We start from the raw sequence: 22,653 nt of genomic DNA on the forward strand, positions 1-22,653 counted from the left end.
CTTCCTGAGGAAAAAAGCCAAACCTGCAGAACTTTTTTAATTTATAAGAGATAAAGGGAAAATAAACAGGTCTTGAATCAAATACACAACTCTAGATCAATTTTGTTGTTCAACTTTTTTCTAAACTAAGCTGATAACCAGCTAATAACACTGCTAACCACAATCCTGACAGTCCAAGTAAGCAAAAGTTAACCCAGGTTTATTTTAGATCTTTATTCCATGTATAAGCCCCAAGTGTGTGTATTTGAATACAGTGATCTTGACATCCCTCACATAAACAGTAGAAATGTATTGCTATCGCTGCTACAGTAAAGTGTTTTGCTTCATTGTTTGTTTTTTGTAAAATAATATAGCAAATTGAGATCAATACATTTTTGTGGTGTTTCTAAAACCAACATTTTATTTTTATTCACTGAGAATTCTGAAGTCTGGTTTTAATGGAATTACTGTAACGCAATTTGTGTCACACTGTCTAAACCTGTACATAATGTAGGTTTTTTTGTTTGAAAATAAAATTTCATCTCAATCTGCATATCACATTACACGATTAATTTGTTCTTGAAATATTTCTGGTCAACAGTAAAATAGAAGATTTAAACATCCTGTTTTGTAAATCAGTTATTTTCAGCTTTGTTCACATTACTTTTCATACAATACAATGTTTGCACTATTAAAACATGAACTACAACGAAAGCCTGCTACCAACACACTGCAGGTATGTAGTGTTGTTCCATAAAGTCAAAGGTGTCTCAGCTTTTGCCATATATGGACATCTCCTTCTGGACAGAACTTGAAAACAGGTTCACCAAATTATCAGGCTCCTCGATGCCTTGTGTAAGAATCTTTTCCATCTCATTTATCGACTCCTTCTCTAGCTGTCTCATTCTTTCTGTGATCTTCTGTCCTTTGTCCTACAAAGAAAAAAACATTAAGCCTGAGTTTTGAATACACTTAGGAAACATCACTAGGCTAAGGGCCCAACTGAGGCAAACTACAGGACTGAAATATGTATTAAAACCTTGTAGGATTCGATGATGGCAGCTGCCAGTTCGTGTTTGACAAACAATGGATGCTTGCGATCAGGTTTGCTTTGGAAGCGAGGTTTAATTTTTACTGGATCATCTGGTCCAAAACTAGGAGAAGAAGTCTCCTTTAGCAGATGAGCATTTTCCACAAAGATGAATGGTTTGAAAACAGACCTGTTTAAAAGGGGGAAAAAAAGGCATGGTAAATCATCTGTCACTGCTGTCAAAACTCATTTCTAGAATACTTTACATGCTTAAGCAGGACACCTTTCAGGGTCTGGAGTCGCTGTGAAATAATGAACCCCTGGCAGAGCAGGGTTTGCTGGTACGACGGACACCATACTTCCCGTTGTCATAAACATGCCCTCCATGTTGATGCCACTTTCTTTATCCCTCAGGATATCCATCATTGCCTCAGCAGTCATGCAACCTTCATGAAACAAGACAAACATTGTAGAAGAAGTAACCTTTCTCCTGCTGTGTTTCCAATTTTCCCTAGAGTCAACTAACCGTCGCTCTTCTCCAACAACTTCTTCCCTTCACAGTATCGGCTTCCAGCAGATTCTATTCTGGCTGTAGTCAAAAAGGAGTAGACAGTAGCAAAGCTGAACTCTGTGTTTCCATCCCACCAGCCTTTGCTTTGTGCATATTCCCTCATCTCTGGATGTTCTTTGTCTATCTTGGTTGTTATGCCATACTGGTTTGAGATGTTGCGATATCCCCCTAAAGAGCAAACAATTATATGATTTAAAAGCAGGCCGAGCAGTATAATAGTGTTTTGTTAGAGAACTAAATAAAAATCACATCTGTGTGATATAAAATACTTCATCTAACACTACAGTTTCTTGATGCTGTTGCTGACTGCAGCAAAACAACAAAGAAAAGCTTTTAAAGGCATTCTTGCAATGGTTTGGTTGTGCAAGTATACCACAGCATAACAGAAACAGTATTTTTTTAATTAATAAACATATCAATGTATACAAATATGAAAATCTATTAAATCTGACAAAATATCTAAATATTTCAGAATAGATAATACTTTTATCTCATACTTCTTCCTTTTTCTGCTATTTAATATACTTATTTCTACATATATAGCATATTATTTATTTTATTGATTAACTTATAGCTCAATCAATAGATAAAATTAAAGATCTATTAAATAGATTAGATCATTAAATAATTAATATCTATTAAATTTGGTCATTTAATTATTTTTTAATGCAGTGAATCGCAGAGCATAATAAAAAAGTACAACTGTTAAAACAGTATAAATAGTTTTATCATCAACATGTTTTTATCATGTTTATTAATCAGCTAACAAATAATAATATATCTTTGCTAAGCCAATAAAGTTTAATAGATTTTCTCCTGATTAGAATCCTTCTGTTTGGATTTAGTATATCTGTGTAAGGCTTTTATGCCTTTTGTACCTTCACATTTTCTAAACTACTGGCAAACCTTAAAGTAAAGCATCAAGACTTTCTTTTTTTTGTTGTTGTTGTTGAGCGTCTTTTTAACTCATTAATTTTGTTGCAAATTTTTTGTTTTTCTCCTCTGATTACCTTCCACTTTCTCTGCTGCCCAGTACTTTCCTGATGTTTCCAGCAGCCATGCCTCTTTCCTGTCTGAAATGAGGAAGCTGTTGTGGTAGGTGAAGCCACAATCATCCTCCATACATGATCCTCCCTGACCGTACTTCTCCAACAAATCAGTGATAACATCCACAGCTTTCTCAGCCGTATCAGCTCTCTCAAGTCCAAGCCTGAAAATGTGCAGGAAGTCAGAATTTATGCTTTGTCTATAAAAATCTAACAATAAGTGGCTGGAATGACATAATAGTTTCTCTCTGATTAAATTCGATGTTCTTCATAATCTATAGTATGCATGGTTAACAACTAAAGAAATGTAGGATGACATTTAATTTCAAAGAGCTTACCTGACAAGATCCATGCCAAGCAGAGCCTCCTCTGAGTTAGCATTATCTCTGCCCCACACTGCCTCATTTCCAATGCACACTTGATGCTCATTTGCACCCATCTCAGCTCCCCACAGCCAGGCTGGTTTGCTCAACACAACTGCATATGTGTGAGCAATCTGCTCAATCTCTACGTATGTACACTTTCCATAAAATAAATAAATAACAGGAAACAAGTTACAAACTGGGATGATCGACAAAATGCAGTCTTGTTAATACTTCAAGTTGGAGAGCAGTGCTTTTCACGACAGGGGTGCATTTTTCGGCACAACACCTGTGCTGTCACTTACCTCAACTTTTTCGTCAGCATCATAGTCTTTTGCAGGGAAATACACAACCTCTTGGACTTCATCACAGGGTCTGTCAGAGTTTTTCCCAAAGATGATGCATTGTCCCTCAGTGGAGGGAGGCAGGGCCACGAAAGTATCACAAGAAGAGGGGTGCATTTCAGTCACAGGCTAACTGGGTGACAGAATAATATATCAGATATTGGCAAGTTGAGTAAGTCATTTTGCGCTCCGATGTAAAGAATAAGCTACATTTTTCTTAACAAAACCAGCAACAAACACCTTACAACAAATGCTACAAGTGTGATGTTTAAAGTGGGTACTTATGTTTACTCGTACACTACCTTACCTGTCTTTCTAAGCGCTGTCAGTATTTCTGCTTGGCTCCACAAGATTTCGTCGGTCACGCTCAACGTCACTGACACGGAAACCGAGCGGTCACGTGACTAAAATGTGACCCCCCCCACCACCAAAAAAAAATAACCATTGTCGCGTAATATGACATACTTGATTCAAGTTTTTTGGAAACGTTAAGACATACTAACAAATTATTCTTAATTATAATTTAATTTTCACAGTTGTCCAGTCAACAAATCATAGTCAAGTAATCCGCTGACGTTATATTTTACTTGATTTATTTAAAATCTCAAAATCCATCTCATCAAGTTTTTTGTTCTTGTTGTTGCTGTTTTTTTTTTTTTCGTTTGTCTACAGCTGAAGCAAATTTTTGTTTTCAATTAATTACATGAATAATGTGCAATAAAGTGTATCATGACGTTTCACGCAGAGGGACGAAAAGACTGAGTACAACCAATGCGAAGCCATCTTCTATGAATCGTTTTGTTTATATGGGCTGGAAGCTACGCTGTTAGCTTGAGGTAACATTTCACCACGGAGAAAATAATATTGATCGTCAACCATGGGGAAGTCGTTTGCTAATTTTATGTGTAAGAAAGATTTTCATCCTGCTTCGAAGTCAAACATTAAAAAGGTAAGTACTAGTTTGCTATACGTGCTATTTTTTTGTTAGGCTAAAGGCCGTCTGTTTAGCCTGCTAGCTTGTTAGCTTGTTAGTAAAACAAATATCGTGCGCATCATCTTCTGTCTTTATACCAAGTTTCCACATAGTAAAAGCTAACATTGTTTTTATTTTGCACACAAAAATGTCAGTTGTTCAGTGTACCATAGTGATTAGTCGTCCAACGTTTATGAAAATAAAACATGTTGGTTCTGTGGACACGGGGGGAGTTTAGTTTTGATTAAGTAACTTAGCTGGTGTGGTTTTATATGTGATGGTGAAGACTAAAAGTTGGTACCATGAACAGCTGACTGACCTTCCCCTCACGTTGTAGTTAAGATGAGCAATACCTGTATTTTAACTTTTATTATAAATGTATTCTTTACGCAAATAACACAAAAATGGTAAGATTTTGCTGTTGTAACATTAAACACAAATATGCTTTCATTGCCTGCTGTAAACTGGTTTAATGCGGGTGACAACAGTTGTTTTGGACATTTTGTTTTTCTGTATCGAGTCAAAATTATATGCTAATGTGAACCATTTTCTTCCTTCTTCAACCAACACACTCGCCAGTGTTAGTTTAATGAGAGGGGATGAAGTTGTTCTGACATTTAGTTCAAAGGGTATACACTCATTTACATTGGCATATTGTACTGCCAAAGAGTTGGAATAATAACCTACATGTTAACTTCATTTTGGTCGCTCTAGCCTAATGAAGAGAACTTGCTCTAACTATCCCTGTCCATGTTTTAGGTATGGATCGCCGAACAGAAACTCACTTTCGAGAAGAAGAAGCAGGAAGATCTCATGCAGGCATATCTGAAAGAGCAGGATACTTACAACAACAGGTCAGATGTGACAGATAAATAAAATAATTTAGCTAGAGAAATTTTTAAATAGCTTTGTTTTTGTTTTGACAAATGTAATTTTTGGAAAGTGTTTTTTTTTTTTTTTTTTTTTTTTTAAACCAACATCTGGTTAAAAGGGTTCTGATGGCAGTTTTCCATTATCACATGTATTTAAACATTTACTGTGTTCTCTCATCTTTAGGCTTTTGATGGGGGATGATCGTGTTAAAAATGGCCTCAATTTTATGTATGAGGCTCCACCTGGAGCATCCAAAGGTACGTTATGTCTGGCACAGAGAAATTCTTACTTGTACTAAATGTTTTTCCTAATTCCAGTATTGATTGTTTCTTTAAAAAACAGTTTTCAACATTTCAACATGTGTTTTCTCCCCTCCCTATAACTTACTTCTGGACTGAAGAGGAGAAGAAAGAGGTAAAGTAGAGAAAATGAAATTCTATTGGTCAAATTAAAAATCCAATTAAAGAGTCAGATTCCCAGTATGGTTGGTGGACTCTCTGATTTAAATCTGATTGTAATATTTGTGTTATGGTTGGCTTGTTGTGAGTTCTTGCTACAGGCATGACACTGTAATTAAATCTCAAAACTGGTGCCTCTGAGTTTGAACTCAAGGTTTTCATTTTTTTTCACTGTGTTTATTATTCATTTACAACGTGAAACTTAAAGATTAAGATTCTTGTACTGTTATTTTGTTATTTATAACGAAAATGTTTCTGCGTCTTAGGAGGGAGAAGAAGATTACAAATTTGAGTGGCAGAAGGTAGCGCCCCGTGAGAAGTAAGTGGTGGATTCTTTTCAGGCTATCAATACATTAATTCATTGAACATTTAATTCATTCATTCATTTGTTCTCTTGTAGGTATGCAAAGGACGACATGAATATTAGAGATCAACCATTTGGAATCCAGGTTTGTTGTGAATTTAAATTTGTTTCAAGCAGATGCACTGCCAAAGATATTCCCAGTCTGTGGCTAAATACATAAAACTGGATTTAATAGAGCTGAGTGTCTATACAGTCTTATAACTCTTATACATTATTAAATTGTGCACTTGTCAAATTTTCCGTTCAGTCTTCAGTGAGAGAAGACACTCCTTTTTGCTAAAATTAGACTCTACAAAAAGAAGAAGAGACAATCAGAGTCTAAAATCTTTACTGGTCTCAGTCCAGAAATCCCTAATTCAAAGAAAAGAGAAAAAAAAGGACAGTGGAAGCTAACAGTTCTGTAAATCACTTTCATGGGGATGTGATGGTTTTAATGCTCCATAGTCTGCTTTAGGTTTGGAATTGTAGCAACAATTAGTTACAAGAGTAGACATGCAATCAGTCAGGTCATTTGATTGTCTGGTGTCTGCACTGCTGCTTGAAGTCTTGAACAGCTCTCAACTCTTCATTGCAAGCTATACTGTCAAAGCGAAGCAACAGACCCACAATTCACTTTAACAATGCAGACACTACACCATACAAGGTGAATGAAAACTGAGGCCTTTTACACTTGAAATGCATATGTGGGAATCCTGCCCATGTATTGAGCAAGGGATAGATTATCCATCCATCAATCTACCCACCCACCTATCCATTCATCCATTTTCTATGCTTGCTTCATCCAGTTCAGAGTTGTAGGTGGGCTACAGCCTGGGTAGTTCGGCTGTCCATCACAGAGCCAACGCAGAAAAGTCATATTGTAAAAAAAGAAAAATACAAAAGGTCAATGCTGTAAAACACTAACAGAAAGAATAGTCAGAATGTAAGATAAAACGTGAGGTGTGTGAATATCTGCATCATTTCACAGTGTTATGGTTGTGTACACTAAATGCACTGTATTTATAGCTCCTCTATTAACAGAAAGATATAACATATACCTATTGCCATTCGAAAATGTTTCACAACACCATATCAGGGTTTTCTTCTCTAAGTAATAATGACTACTTCACATGTGTGAATGATGTATTAGAGACAAGCATCCTTTCCTTATAAGTACTCATTTGTGTGTTGGGGAAAATGTGTATTTTAAGGGTTTTGTTCATACTTACAATTTAAATGTTGGTTTTCTGATGACTAAATGTGTTAAAGTCACAAGTTAAAGTCAATAAATAAGGCACAAACGGTTTTTTATTCTCATAAATGTTACTTCTTTTTTTTTTTGGGGTGAAATTTAGTAAAAATATCATGTTGGCTCAGAAAGACCCACTAGTTCACTAGTAGAACTTTCCAAGTCTTTCTATGGATGCAGTGCTTGCATCATATGCGTACACCTTTTATCAGTTCTCATCCTTGGCTCTCAGGTAGATAATTCCATTAAAAGTTGTATTTGATTATTAAAAACAGGAGAACAAACCAAGTAAATATACAAGACAAACAAAAAATCTTTGTCCAAAGGGAGTGGGAAGAAGCTTTGCTTATTTAATTCCACCCCTTTGCCACACACCATCATGTGTATTTCTTAGCATACTTGTATACTAAAAATATCAAAAGATCTGTCAATCAATAATGATAGTAATAGACACAATAATAAAGTCATCATCAGTAATGAAACAATACTAAACTATCGTCAATATCCATTATGATAATGCATGTTATTATTATGATTGTGTTTTTTTCAGGTGTACAAGCCAAAAGTTGTTAAATACTATACTAACAAATATTTTGTAAAAGTAGTTTACCAAATAGGCAAATATTTAAAAAAAAAAAAAAAAAGTCTGATCTGGTTTCAATGAATGCTTAATATACTATACTTTAATATTTCTTTTAATGAAAACTTAACTATGAGCTGTTTATTTTGGTTTTTCCCAGACTATATAAGTTGTGTTGTATTGTAATACTTGTTCACTATTAAGAGATATCTAATGTTTATTTACTTCTGAAGGTGCGTAATGTGAGATGCATCAAATGTCACAAATGGGGCCATGTGAATACCGATAGAGAGTGTCCTCTGTATGGACTGTCTGGTATCAACGCCAGCTCTGTCGCCACCGAGGAAGCAGCAGGTAGAGCTGACATTATCCTAAACACTCATCTGCAGTTTCTTTTTTTTTAAACCCCATCATTATCTGTAGTTACATCATCCTAAACTGAATAAAATGTGGACGTACATAGCTTTTTATTTGCTTAAATTAGTTTATTTAAGACATGTTTAAACAATATGTGTGTTTAATTTATTCTGAAGTGTACCTCTGAAGCCAGGAGAGAAAGTTAGACAAAAGAGACGGTGTATGAGTAAGACACCACACAAGAATAAACAATCGATTGGATTTTACTGCAGGAGAATCTACAGAAATGAAAACAACATCAAAAATAAACAGTATCATTAATATTTGCAAAGTTAGTTTTGTTTGCTTGCTGTGTCTGAATAATGACTGATTAGCTTTCTTGTTTTATGAAACTTTGTTGGCTCGGCTGTTAAAGCTGCTGATGTTTGGGTTTTTTGCTTTGTGTTGGTTGTAAATCAAGATATTGAACCCCAGATATTTATTTTAGTGTTCTGTATCACAGCCAGAGGTGTATCACACAACAACAGCAGTGTGTTCATCCCGACTATGTCATTTATCAAAGATGGAAACACAAGAAGTAACATTGTTTTCATCCCTGTCTCACAAATTAAGCTTCAGTGACTCATGTCAGTCAGCAAATTCATAACTGTCCATGGGCAGACGGAAAACTTGACTTCATTGACAGCAGTGTTGTTACAACCCACAACTGTATGTTTTTATTTTTATTTATTTATTTTTTTAAAAAGAGAGAGAAATCCACTGTGGCTTTTAAGATGGCGGGAATATTTTGGTGGCAGAGGCTTCATATACTGTATTGTCCCTCTCTGGCTTCGCTACAGCTCCCAGCCCTGTGCTGATTCTGACTTCTGCAATCAGCGAGTTGAGTAGAAAAGTAATAATGTTTACCCTGGGAGAGTCCAGTCAGTGGGGTTGATGCTGGAGTGCCGTAATGGTTCCCCTCCTGTGCCGGGAGAAAAAATGTAATTATTGTGTATTCTGATTCTCCTAACTGCTGCTTTGGCAGAGAATGATATTGTATGATTTGCTCAGCCAGAAGTGGAGTGAGTTGATTTGATGTCCCATTCTGTTAACAAAGCCGCCTCTGAAATTCCCACTGTGGAGATAGTGGATGGTATGGGCTCGACATCAATGGGAGTCTGAGACTGTGATTTGTGCCAACAGGTCCGTCAATGCACCCCTCTGAGTTAATGGCGGAGATGCGAAACAGTGGGTTTGCCCTGAAAAAATGTGTCCTTGATAGGAATTCTACTGTTTCTGATCCATCACAGGTAATTGTCTGTCACACACTGCACATAGGCCAGTATACAAACACCCACATATACAGTAGTACGCTCCTAAGAGAAATAAACTGTGGTCTTTAGACAAAATAATGTACATTTTGCAATAAAGTTGGAGATTATTTGCAGAGCTTGAGTCAAGTGAAAGATCTGATATTAAAAGGTTCATTCTTTCTTTTTAAAAGTGATGCCATCGCTGCAGATTCCTATTATGCTGCTCATTGTTCGGATTTGCACAGCAAAGCTCATTGTTTATATTTGAACAGGATTTTGTTGCCAGTGATGAGGAGGATGATCCTGAGGTGGAATTTCTGAAGTCATTAACAACCAAACAAAAACAGAAACTGCTGAGGTAAAAAAAACATTTTACAAATGTTTGTGAAACAGCTACAAGCAAAACTCCAGTAATGATAAATGTAGAACTGATATCTTTCTTTTATCTTGTTAAAATAAACCATACCCTTATCTATAAATGTCAAGGTTGCTATGATCTTTGTTTCTGAACTTGGGAGGTTCTCTGATTTATTCATCATGTTGGATTATTACTAAAGAGATTTCTGGCTTTCTCACAATTTTAATCTCAGAAGATCGAACGGACACATCTGTAATCCATCTACTTTTATCCCGCTGCTATTTATATGCTGTCTTGTCGCAAAATATAAATTAAACACTTGTTTTCCTGTTTTCTAGAAAACTCGATCGGCTGGAAAAGCAGAAGGCCAAGAAAAAGAAAAGCAAAAAACAGAAGAAGAAAAGCAAAAGAAAGCACAAGAAAAAGCATGAAAGCAGCGACAGCTCGAGCGACTCCTCCAATACCAGCAGTGATAGTGGCTCAGATTCAGACGGTCCTAGCAAGTCTAAAAGCCAGAAGAGGAAGAAAAACAAGAAAGAAAAGTCCTGTCGGGATAACAGCTCTGAGAGTGAACAACGAGTCAAGAGTCAGAAAAAGGCCCCCTCTCTCAGGAGCAGGTCACGGAGTCCTCACAACAGACAGAAGTGGCCTAAAGAAGAGACTGGAGATTACACACAAAGAAGGACAGAGAAGGGAAGGAGCAGGAGTCCACGCCGCAGCCCTGAGAACAGGATCAAGCTGGAGGGAGGTCAAGAGAGAAGGAGGCGCAACAGCAGGGACAGGCAGAGGCCTTGCAGCTCCAACACTGGCCCGGACAGAAACAGGAGCCACAAGAGAGGCAGGGAGGACGGTAAAGTCAGACATCACAGTGGAGACGAGGAGAACAACAGAAGAAGCACAGAAGGACGGAAAGGAAAAACGGCTGATGGGAGGAGCAGAAGCAGAGAGAGGAGAGAAGAAAAGGAGAGGAGGAGCAGAAGCAAGAGTAGGGAAAGGAGAAAGAGAAGCACAGACAGATAAGAAAAAATGTTTCGATATTTTCCCACGATATATAAAGTAAAGAAGTAAAAATGATCTGCATGTTTTTTTTTGTTCTTTTTAAGATTCCATGTAGCAAATTGTGAGTTGTTCTCTTCTTCCGCCAGTAGAGGGAAGCAGTGGACAGAAAATGGCTAGATGTTCAGCTCTGATGTCGTTTTGTATGAAAGGGCTCAAATTAATTACCATAGGAAGCAATTTGCTGCTGAACTGTTGATGGGAAAATGTTGGACTCATTTTCATTCAGTTGCTCACAAGAGAAAACATTTATGTGGTTTTTCTTTTTTGTTGTTTCTTTTTCCTATAAGTAATCTGTGAGATGTTCTTGCTTTTTGATTCCTGAACATTTTTATTTTCTGATTAAAAATGTGACGTTATATTTAATGTCTTTTTTGTTGTTGTGTTGTTGTTGTTGTTTTTTTTGTTTTGTTTTTTTTTTGTTTTGTTTTTTTTTTTTCGTTTTTTTGCAACTGCTATCCTATATGCTTTCACCCAATAAACAAATGGAAGTAATGGAGTGATGACTGTCAGTGCAACCTTTGCAGACCTAAAAACTGTTAAATGTAATTTGGAGCGATATATTACGACCTTTTCATTTATTTTATTTTTTTTATGTTTATTTGAAGAAACGTGGTTGTTTCCGAGGTGAGTAGATGAAAACGCAGTGGCGCAAACACACTGCACGCAGGGGAAAAAAGCGCAAGTTGACATTTTGGGTGACATAATAATCCTATTTTTATTGTTGAAACATCTGCTACCATACACCAAACAACAACCTGATGTAGATGGGGGAAAATATGCAATTTTCTGTTTTTATAATCATTATGAGGCCAGTGTTTTGTGCCATTATGGGATTAAAATATAAGTTGGAACATTGATTTAAAAAAAAAAAAAGTTCTTGGTTATTTTATTTTTTTCATAATTTGAAAATTCTCCAAAATATAAAATCAGAAAAACTCTTATTTTTCTTAGCACATAAGCAATAAAATGAAATAATTTTCAGTTGAATTTTCGTATTTGCTTTTAGCTTCAACTACATGTAATTCTTTTTTGTTTAAGGTTCGCCTGTTTCTCTAAATTTTCAATAAATTGAAATTGAAAGCCTACTGTCATAGTTTTACTATCCGGCCGTTTCCGTCAAGCCGCTGTTGCACAAAAGGAAATGAAAATAATTTCCCTCTATTGCCTTCTGCTCAATTTAACAGCCTCCTTAAAAAAAAAAAAAAAAAGACGCTGTCTGAGATGCTTTTCCATGACGTATTCCCAGTCCTGGATTCACGCTGTAATTATTCCCCTGGCTTTTTCTTTGGGAATCGGACGCTGCACTGGGTAAGCACAAAGAAGTCAGAGAGCATCCTTGAACCCTTTCAATACGGGGCCACTGATATTCAAATAACACGCAGGCACCATTTGACTGCGCCGCGCAAAGAGCATTTAAAATCCAGCATTTGCATGTGACTCCTTGCCCCTTCTTTTTTCCTGAAGTAAAAAAAAAAACAAAAAACGTTCTCTCAAAATCTATGTCCTTTCTGGAAAAAAAGGAAGCAGTATCCCTCTTCTCAGTCTATCGATTGGTATGCAAATGAAAGCAGTTAATTTGGACAATTAGAATAAATATTCGGGGACCTTTGTCAAAGAGCCCCCCGTGGAACCCCCACGATAAAGTGAAGCTGAACAAAAGATGTCGCGGAGATTAATTAGATATTTGATAAGACACGAATCCCTAATCGCAAATACAAGACACATGGGGCTGCGATGTGCTCCAAGTCATAATTAATACCATTTAACAAGATTTTCATTCTGGCATGAAATGTCTTTTCCGGGGCATTAAACATTGATTTATTCCATAGGGGAAAACAGTGAAAGTCAAGGTATTGTAGGTAATTTTAAGGGACTAAAAAACGGGAAAAAATAAAAAATTTCAGAGCAGGACAAATTAAATATTTTAACCAACTATTCAAATCTAAGAAATAAAAATATAAACTCTACATCACACATAAGCAGCCTTTTTCTTTTTTTAAAGATGTTTTAATTACGATAAAATGAAAGTCTTATACGTGTGATTTTATACAGGTAAACATTTATATATAGCTTTTTTTGTAAGCAAATGAATAAAATGGTTAACCAAAGTTTTAAAAAAAAAGCTGTGTACATACATATCCACAAAGTGCGTCCAAAGTAAACTCCCTGATTTCCAGGATACCAACACGAATAAAAACAATCATAGCCTAACATTTACATGAAAAAAAAACACGTAGTTTAGTCATCAATATACAAGATGTAGCTCACATTGTCCAACCAAAGTTCAACAGGTTCCGCGCACCTCCAGCAAACATCCATTTTCATTTTCAAGTTGTGGCTAAAAAAAAATGCCAAAAGCCTACAGTAAATCAATCTGAGTTTTTGTTGTAGTTATTGTTTTTTTCTCTCTTTTTTAGGATGAATTTACGAATGAAACACTCGTTACGCCGGTGGAGAATATACTTTTTTCCTTTTAGTTTTTTTTTTTTTTTTTTTTTTTTTTTGCAATCGCCTCTGGAAATATTTTCCCTTTAATGTGTTTAATTGTTTATCAAATATAGGACCCGTTTTCATTTCTCTGTAGTTGTGTGTCTGCTCTTGTTCTTTATTCTTTTTTTTTTTTCTTTTTTCTTTTTTTAAGATGAAGCCTTTAGGGCTCGTCGTGCGGAGACGGATCCTTAACCGTGATTCTGGGGTTTACTCCCTCTAAAATGAGTTCTGGGGATTCGGACCTCGGGGTCTCAAGGTTACTGGTGTCGGTGTCACTGTCGCTCCCCTTCTTGCCTCCACCACCTGCCGTGTGTGTTTTGATGTGCTTGCTCAAATGGTCACTCCGCATAAAGCGCTTGTTGCACACCGGGCACGCAAACCTTTTCTCACCGGTGTGGGTGCGAAGGTGTCTCTGCAGCTCATCAGACCGAGTGAACCTTTTGCCGCAGAAAAGCCAGTTGCACACAAAAGGCCGCTCGCCAGTGTGCCATCGCAAGTGCGCTTTGAGGTGAGATGTCTTTCCGTACACCTTCCCGCAGCCGGGAATGTGACAGCTGTGGAGTCCCTTTCTCCGCAGACTGGCCCCGGCGGGTCCAAGCCTCTCCGCCTCCTGGCAGTTCGGACAGTCACATGTTGCTCTGCCGGAGTACCGCCTGGACGACCTCGAGGAGCTACTTATTCCTGAGCTGCCCCCTGAAATCATGGCATTGGCAGCAGAAGCGTCTGTGTAAGTGGGGATGACTGTTTTGAAGCCGTCCTGCGTTAACAGGTGCTGACTGGTGGACAACAGATGAGACGCAGACGGGCTGATTCCAGTGGAGCTAAACGCAGAATGGGTCAGAGAGGAGAAGTCCGGATTGTAGCCGCTCAGTTGGGAGTGGATTGCCTGCGGGGTGCCGGAGTGGAGGGATGTCTGGAGGGTGCTGGCGGGATTTTGGACGTCTAACCACGACCCCGGGTTAGTGTGGACATCCCACCACGAGGACGCCCCATTGGCAACATCACCGGAGATGGTGGAGTGGAACCCCGACTTGTACCACGACTCATACGGGTGCGCCATTCCAACCCGCGGGTACAGAGTCTCTGCAGATGTGTGGACTTTAGAGATGAAAGCAGACTGGCCGGACTCCTGCGTTGTGACGCTGGCAGAGTTGGAAAACAGACCGCTGTACTCGGTGGAAAACGCGGACGAAGTCGGGGAGGTGGAGGCTAAGCAAAACGCGCTGTTGCCTGCGCCACTGGTGGGCGTTAGTCCTGTCGAAGCACGGCTCGTTGCTACCGTGAACCCGGGCAGACTGGATCCTAAGTTACAGCTGGACGAGGATCTTTTCCAAGGATGAAATCCACCTTTTGAGAAAGCGCTGGAGTCAGGTAAAGTTGTGAGTGGACTGGTGTTGCCGATTTTGTTGCAAGTTGCAGCCAGCATTGCTAGGGGTGTAGTTCCAAACCGTGGTTCTTCCTTGGTAGAAAACAGGAAGGAAAAAAAAAAAGATTCATTCAAAATTATGCGAAGACAAACTGGGTAGGATTTTACTTTATTTTGAGAAAGCTGAAGCCCAAAACATGGCCACAACAAAAGTACAAAAACCTTTTATTTAGTGTTAAGTTTGCGCCAACATGTTTTGAGAGAAGACAGGATTTCTTTCTTTTTTTTATCAGATAGATTTGCAGCGTAAAACAAAGCATTTAAATAATAATAATAATAAAAAATACTTATCTTTTTACATATTAACTCCTTTGGGTATTGTATTAAAGCCTCTACAAAGTTTGAACAGAGTTTGACAAACTGAGGCGCTGTAGTGGCTCTAAGGGTTTATATAAAAACACAGTAAATATCTACCGTACAAACTGCTACATTATAATCCCCATAATGCTGCAGTAATTCTTCACCACAAGTGCTAAAATATGCATGTTTACAACATACTCAAACACATTTCCTCGTACAAGAAAGAGAGAAATCCAAAACTTTACGCACAACTTTTTGCGCAAACTTACCCCAAGTATAGACGTAGCCATATCCAGGGTATGTGCCGTGATGAGAGTGTTGGCGGTATCAACGCTGTAAGGCTCCAAATGGACTCAGATTCACCGTGTGGGCTCGGGTCACACGGCTTCTCTCCCTGGCTCGCCGCTCCAAGCACTACCTAGTTGTAGCGAGCGTGTTCTTTGAAGTACAGCTGGAGAGGGGGCGCAGCCAATCATAAAGCCGCGTTCATGGCTGGGCTTTGAAGGCAGCCAATGAGAGACACGACCGCAGACAGAAACACCAAAAACCCCGCCGTCAATCATGTGTTGTGCAGCCTCCGCTCAGACTGTCACACAAGACAAGATTTGTTTTTTGTTTTTTGTTTTTTTTTTAAATGCAGATTTATTTTTATGTATTCTCACACCAAGACGCAACGTCTCTTTTCGTTGCAGATTTGAGTTCACACGTCAAATCTCCACGAGGTAAGCTTTTTTTTAAACTTTTTTAAAAAAAGCATTTTCCTGAATTGCAGCGGCTTTGCTTTAGATCCGTGGCTTTCATTCTCATTTTCAATATTAAGATCACGAGCAACACGTCACCCAGAAATTGTTTACTTAAGCTCAGACTGTCAGCATGAAAGGCAACTCGGAAGGTGTCTTTATTTCCATACAGCTTGTGTACCAGCGGCTACCGGCGTGTCTGGCATGGTAAGAAGCTATCGGTGCTTTGCATGTTAAAACCAACCGGTTTGAATTTGAGAAATGATTAATGGGTGAAGTTTAGTGACAGAGTCAAGAATCAGGCCTGACGCCAGAAAATTCGCCTGTCAAACTGAACTTTGGAGTGAACTGATAGAAAGCACGTGTTAGAAAACCAGACTGAGTCCAAACTGATGACTTAATTTAACTCATTTAAAAAGAATATTTATCTGAGATCTAAACATGAATATTATTGAATTGCGATGTCTTTGCCGCGTGCCTCAAATGCGTCTCTCTTCTTATTTGTTCAGGGCGGGGGGAGAGGGGGGTGTACAGGTGAGAGGCTTACTAAAATGACAGCTCGCCTTATCGGTTCTTGTGCTAGATCTTAGTTTAAAGAGAAAAAAAAATGTTGGTGGAAAAAGTTTCAGCTTATACAGCAAGTGATTCCTGCTGCAAGGGCCGCCAGTCGTCCCCATGAAAGCATTTAACTGGAGGCGATGCCTGTTTTGTGGCAGGGAAATAAATTTAACGCAGACCTTAATCACACATTCAATTAAACAATGGACAATGAAGAAAATGCAATGTGCACTAACTCGAAATTCTCACATTTTCCCTCCCGTCTCCGAATAGCCATCACAATGCAATAAGCCTGCATATTGCATGGCTTGTTAAAACGCTCAGAGTTAATGGCATAATGTAAAAGTGACTTGCTCTGCTGTGATTCATCATCCGTTTAAAAGTTAAAGTAATTTTCTTAAGAAAGGCTTGACCGAAAGAGGCGCATTTTCCTATGAAAACGTGCAAATAACGTTCTATAACAGCATATTAATGCTGCCAGTAAACACAGACGCAATTTGTTCGAATACTTTTTTTTTAATGCCCTACCTTTAGAAAAAAGGTGACTAAAAATCAGTCTCATCAACAACTGAGCGCTGCCAAGAAAATTGAATCATTTTTGCAATCATGACAATTTGGCAGAGTGCCGTTAACAGTATTAACTGGCTTTTCTGCATAAGCTGTGTGTTGATTGTTGCTAAAGAAGTTCATTTAATCCGAGCGTTAAGAAAATTGAAATGCATCTCTATTCAGTATAATTCCTTTATAACGCAGAGCAAAATTGCTTCACCGTTCAATTAATTTCACATTTTTATTTTATTCACAGTGAAGACAATTGAGAACTTCATGGGGTCATCATTTTTGTTTGGTATTTATAATAGAAAATTATTGCTTATTTACAGCTCTGTGTGTCCAGGTGTTTAAATTCTTGTGTGCACAATTATTTCCTCACAATTTTATCTCAATCAGATTGGAGTTCTATCAAGTATGTGTTATCACTGGATTTTTTTCTTCATATTTTTCACTTCAAATTATTTGTGAATAAATGGATTTATTAGTAGATTAATAGAATATCAGTGGGGTTTTTTTTTTTTCAAGGATGACTTTTTTCAGGACAAGGGAGAATATGATCTTTCCTTGTCATTCAAGTGAACATTCAGCATTGAATCTGTAATTCTGAACTCCATTCGTGAGCACTTCTCTGTGGCAATTAGGAGCCTATTACAAGCCATTAGATTGATCAATGTACCTTAAACAATGGGAATGATTTATTTGGTCGAACAAAACGCTCTGCATCTATTGTGATGAGTCTAAGTGGGGGTGCATCCATCAACAAAAGATAAATGATTAATTCAGACCTATTCATTTAGATTCTTTCTGCAAAGCCACCCTCACTTGCCTCAAATCTAGATTATTAGAGCCTCATTTTCTGCATGTTAAACCAGACAGGCTGCTGGATTGGACAGTGGTTTTTGGATGTGCCCCCTTGTGCTTTAATTTGCAGGTCTGCAGAGGGAAGTTTATTTGAGGATGTTTAACTAATTGTTGTAATTTCACATACTTATGTGGCTACATCTGTTCCTCTCAAAGAGGGATGGAGCAAACTACATGTGAGATGATGTTCTGGATTATTTTTGTGGTGCTGAAGCTGCACATTCATTTCTGATGACTCCACTTGCATTTGTCTAGATCAGAGAAGATCTAGTTAAAATAAAAAGTGGACACAAGAATGTAGGCTGTGAAGAAATTCTTTTTTATGTAGACTTTTACAGATAATAAATATCACAAGTTTGTCATTTTTTTCTACTCCATATTATTTCAATAGTAGCCTATACTATATATATATATATATATATATATATATATATATATATATATATATACAACAGGACTGCATAGGGCTGATGTTATGGCCGCTCATCAAATTGCATCTATACTATCGGCAGCTAAATTTGGAGATACAGGTCAGCTTGCCAGCTCGCAGTGTCCGCTTACATTTTCAGAGGCTGTGCGTTCTATTTTGAGCTCATGCAGAGACTGCAAACTGAAGTGCAGTTGGCTGGTGCATTTGAAGACTTGGTCCATTTTCTGCAAATGAGTGTGTTTTTTGGAGTTTGTGATCTGCTGTAGAAGTTGATTCAAAGTGCGAGACATGGCTCCAAAAAAGGTGTGTTTTGCTCAGTAACAGATCTGTTCAGAAGTATGCACGCACTGAAGATTATGTAATGACAAGTGTTCTGTTTGACGACACAAATCTCTACACTGTTTTCATTAGGCTAAGGGGGATGATATACCAAAGCCACCACCACTGATTGGAAGGTTTGGCACATCACTGAAAATAGGAATTGTCGGCCTGCCCAATGTTGGGTAAGTATTTTGTTTACACAGAATTTATGGCCTTCTTACCACATTAACCAGCATGTGCCTTCTTTTCAGATATTGTTAGCTGCATAGCATAATTGCAAAAGTCATTTTAAGGCTTTATAGGCGATGATGTAGAGTCAATCAACAATATTAGGTGGACACAGCTTGACAGATATAACAATTTAATAAAAATATGACTTCAGCAATTATGCTACGAGGCTAACAATGCATCTACCCTCTTTAATACCACACATATGAATAAATCCCAGGTAGAACAGATACACTGTACAATGCACTTCATGGGTAAAGAAAACATTCAGTTTTTGGTACAGACAGTTTATAGATTTACTTGCATTTCTGGAAGGAGTCACTTAGCTTCTGGAGAACCTATCTTCTCTTGTACATGCCATACAGCAAACAAAAGAAAAAACTAGAGAAATGTCATCCATATTAATTAGAATATACCTGCCAGCAAGAGAAAAAGAAAAGTCTTTTTCACATGATGTTATGTGGGAAATGTGTCTTTGTTCCTGAAGAGCCTCTGTGTCATATTTCCCCCACAAACCATGTCTTTACTTTATGCATATTAACTTCCTGTGAGTGTTTGTGCAGCCTAAACTGTTGTTTAGTATTTTATATTAACTGATAAAGACTAACTCTGTTATTAAAAAAGATTATTTAAATTCAAACTTGCTGTATTCCAATTATTGAATGATTATATATGATTATATATGATTAATGCACTATTTTCTTACCTCCTTTTAACTTAGAAAAATGACATGGATTCTATCAAATTTTGATTCATTTGCATGACAACGACGAAAAACAAACAACCCTTATCTGTGCTGACCATTATTAATGCAGACAGTTGAGCTAAATCAATGACAAACAACAACAAAATCTCTTGTGTTTTATTTTTAATACTCACTCACTCATTGGTCACAGTTATAGGTGAATCACTGAGCAGACAAACATGCGTTAATGCATCCTTATCTCGGGGCTTTTGAGAGTTCAGAGGCTAGCGTGCTGTTTGCAGGTCAGACCCGATAAGAGAAGTTCTTTCTGTCAGCATGTAGGCTAGAAAGACTCTGACATAAAGCTATCACAGGGCAGATCCAGCATGGTCTCATGGTAGCCCTATTTGAGTTACAGGTGTGACTGCAGGTCATCTGTAGATCAGCTGATAGATTCTCTGTAATACAAGCAGCTGAGAAAGACGCTTAAAGTACATAAAGGCCATTGATGTTGAGATATTTTCCAGTTCCTGTATTGTGATGTGTATAAATAAAGACTGTTTTATTAAAATGACTGACAGATACAAGATTTTTTTTTCAGCAATGATTTTCATATATTCAGATAGTATTTGGTAGAGTAGGAAAATATTTTATACAGCTCCGTTTTCCTACATGCCGTGTGTGAATTTATGGTTGCCAGGTTTTGGTGACTACGGGACAAAGACCTCACTCTCCACTGTTCAGTGTTTTCATTTCTTACCACAGCAAAGACCACCATTTTTTCCTGCTACAAGAAGTAGAACTCACTGAGGTTGTGGCGTGCCTCAGCACATGTGTCAAAGTAAAACTCTCAACTCTCTTATGGTTTCTTCATGAATGAACCGTGCTTAAATGCCAGCCAGCTGCTTGTTGGGTGTAGCTGAACATGCTCATCTATGAAACCGGCTGGCATTTTTATTCTCATAGCCACGAAACGGTTATTTTACGTATGTATAACCCCTTCTATAAACACGGTGTTAGGCAAACCCCCAACTCCACCCCACCCCCACCCACTTCATGAGCTCGGTACTACTGTTAAGTAGCAACACCCATTGATTTATGCATCAGCTTTAATTGCGTCATGAAAGTTATCTATAAGCTGTTTCATATAGTAACTTTGTGCAGCTTTTGACTTTGTTGTTAAATCAATATATTCTAAATCAAGCAATATTTTGCAACTAGCCGTACAGACAGAAAGAACATATTTATGCTCAAGTAAACAGTCTGACAACCTCATAAATTCGGACAGATTGCATGAAAGCAAAAAGGGTGATTAAGATTAAGAAGGCATTCAAGCATAAAAATTTTAATGATGACCTCCTCGTGATGAAGCTGAAGAGGCATCGTTTCTGATAAATATCAGCCATTATTAACAGATTTCAGGAATAGAGTCGATGGAAAGTTACTGTTAACTCAGATGTCTGTATCCTTCATGGATCAATACTGGACTTCTTTCCTTTGCTACAGTATTTTAACTTTGACCACAAATGGAACATAATGAATTACTTTGTTGGAAAACTAAAATAAGCAACATTTCTTCATAATCTGAATAAATAATTGATGTTTATGTTTTGCTAAAGATAACATTCTGCCTTTCATCATAAATAAGTCTAACAATCCACTGGAGAGGTTGGTGTTTATGGACGCTTGAACCAGTATATGTCATCATTTAATATTCACATATAACCCAAACCAAGCCTGGAAGGTCTTCACCAATAACAAGCATCCTATTTTTTTTTTTTTCAAATAATTGGATGCTGTGTGGAAACTAAAAAGATTTTTTTAAATTGTTGTTATTAACAAACCCAAAACTAAGCTCTGTGGTGGTATGGGGTCTTATTAATGACCTGTCCATACATGTCAGCAGTTAATCTGTCTTTAATAAAATACATGTATGGAACATGTAAATGAATTTGAACAAAAAAAAAAACAACAACAATTATCCCAAACTGCAGCAGATCTTGTGCAAAAAAGAGAGAGAAATCTGACAAAAATTACACACAAATGCTTCGTTCATTGATGTCCTCCATACCTGAATGTTTACATGATTTTCTTTGTGCCACAGTCAGTTGGAAATGTGAAACTTGACATAATAACTACAAACTGGTTACAAATACTTCAAAGAAAACTTTGTTCATATTGGCCACGCTCCATCATAAAACATCTAACATGAAAATTTGATTGGTGTGTCCTTTAAACATTAACGTAAATAGAAACATGAATTGATGAAAAACTTTTGCTAAAGCTGTTGTTCAGCAGTGAATTGTCCATAATTCATACTCTTTGTTCCAATCATGATAAATCTTCAATGATATCCCCCGGATTGTGTCTGGAAAAAAGGTCTGAAAACATTTTGAGCTCAACCCAAAAGGAGTGTACCTCACAGACAACAAGGAATTTCACATCATGTTGTGAACATTATCTGAGTACAAGGACTGTGAAAATTCAAACAAGTCAAGAATGTGGGCATGAACTTTTTTATAGTTTAGCATTTCATTTAATATCAACAGGGTGGGATACTGATTAATTTTATAAAGTACTTTTATTAAACTTGAATCTCATTTAGTTTTCTGATTTGATGATGATGGCGTATTTTGCTGCAATAGACTAGTGACCTGTCCAGGTGCCATTTGCCAGGATAACCTCCAGCCCCCCCCTCCAACCTGAACTGGACTAAGCAGCATAGAAAAGAAATGAATGGATATATACTTTCGTGATACAATCAACTTTTTTCTTTTGGATTAGCTAAATTTGTTTGCTTGTTACCAAATAAAACAGTTTCTTTGTTCTTTTTCAGTCAACCATTTCTGTGGCTTGACCTTCTGTGAAAAAAGGCAATCTACATTTGCATGAGGATTCAATACATAAACTTTAGAAATCTGAAGCAGCTTTACGCCTTTGGGACTTACATGAAGCAAACAATCATTTCAATTTGAACTGGTTAAAGGATGGAGATGAAAAGTCCTGGATTATAGTTAACTGCCATGCCATTACTGCTCGCTATTGTCTGTAGCTTTTGAGTACACTTGAGCAGCTTATGTCATAGAAAATAAGTCTCTTTGTGATCACAACATGAAGCGGCATATTGTTGATCTTCCTCAACAGCTACGATCAAAAATTTAAATTACCTCCCGAATTCTACAATTGAT

At 37.5% G+C, this 22,653-nt stretch overlaps 4 protein-coding genes across 5 annotated transcripts in view; 2 read left to right on the forward strand and 2 right to left on the reverse strand.

Annotated features, from left to right (window-relative positions):
• Positions 1-24: 24 nt before the first annotated feature.
• On the reverse strand, positions 25-3,702 carry scrn3 (secernin 3). The gene is made up of 8 exons (XM_079254039.1): positions 3,640-3,702; positions 3,294-3,465; positions 2,965-3,146; positions 2,591-2,790; positions 1,536-1,748; positions 1,293-1,455; positions 1,019-1,199; positions 25-911 (listed from the first exon to the last, which is right to left on the reverse strand). The coding sequence occupies exons 2-8, from the start codon at positions 3,447-3,449 to the stop codon at positions 750-752; spliced, it is 1,257 nt and encodes a 418-aa protein (XP_079110165.1). The 5' UTR covers positions 3,450-3,465; positions 3,640-3,702; the 3' UTR covers positions 25-749.
• Positions 3,703-4,132: 430 nt separating this feature from the next.
• cirsr (corepressor of RBPJ and splicing regulator) lies at positions 4,133-11,707 on the forward strand. Its single transcript, XM_079253806.1, is given in 10 exon segments — positions 4,133-4,281; positions 5,065-5,159; positions 5,362-5,434; positions 5,437-5,592; positions 5,903-5,955; positions 6,037-6,085; positions 8,042-8,162; positions 9,348-9,454; positions 9,730-9,815; positions 10,154-11,707. Coding segments are annotated over 10 exon segments (1,494 nt in total). The 5' UTR covers positions 4,133-4,209; the 3' UTR covers positions 10,836-11,707.
• Positions 11,708-13,524: 1,817 nt separating this feature from the next.
• sp9 (sp9 transcription factor) lies at positions 13,525-15,380 on the reverse strand (the record flags this gene model as incomplete). Its single annotated transcript, XM_079253683.1, has 2 exons — positions 13,525-14,823; positions 15,360-15,380. 2 exons carry the CDS (start codon positions 15,378-15,380, stop codon positions 13,525-13,527), a joined length of 1,320 nt encoding a protein of 439 aa, XP_079109809.1.
• A 3,026-nt stretch (positions 15,381-18,406) lies between these two features.
• Positions 18,407-22,653, forward strand: part of LOC306766169 (obg-like ATPase 1) — a 47,558-nt gene continuing 43,311 nt past the window's right edge. For both annotated transcript variants that reach the window (XM_079253798.1, XM_079253799.1), the window contains exons 1-2: positions 18,407-18,534; positions 18,643-18,734. In XM_079253798.1, the coding sequence (XP_079109924.1) occupies positions 18,520-18,534; positions 18,643-18,734 (107 nt within the window). In that variant the 5' untranslated portion in view covers positions 18,407-18,519. The remainder of the gene's footprint in view (positions 18,535-18,642; positions 18,735-22,653) is intronic.

The sequence above is a fragment of the Telmatherina bonti genome (genome assembly GCF_933228915.1).
Source record: "Telmatherina bonti genome assembly, chromosome: 15".
In the NCBI taxonomy this organism is placed as follows: Eukaryota; Metazoa; Chordata; class Actinopteri; order Atheriniformes; family Telmatherinidae; genus Telmatherina; species Telmatherina bonti.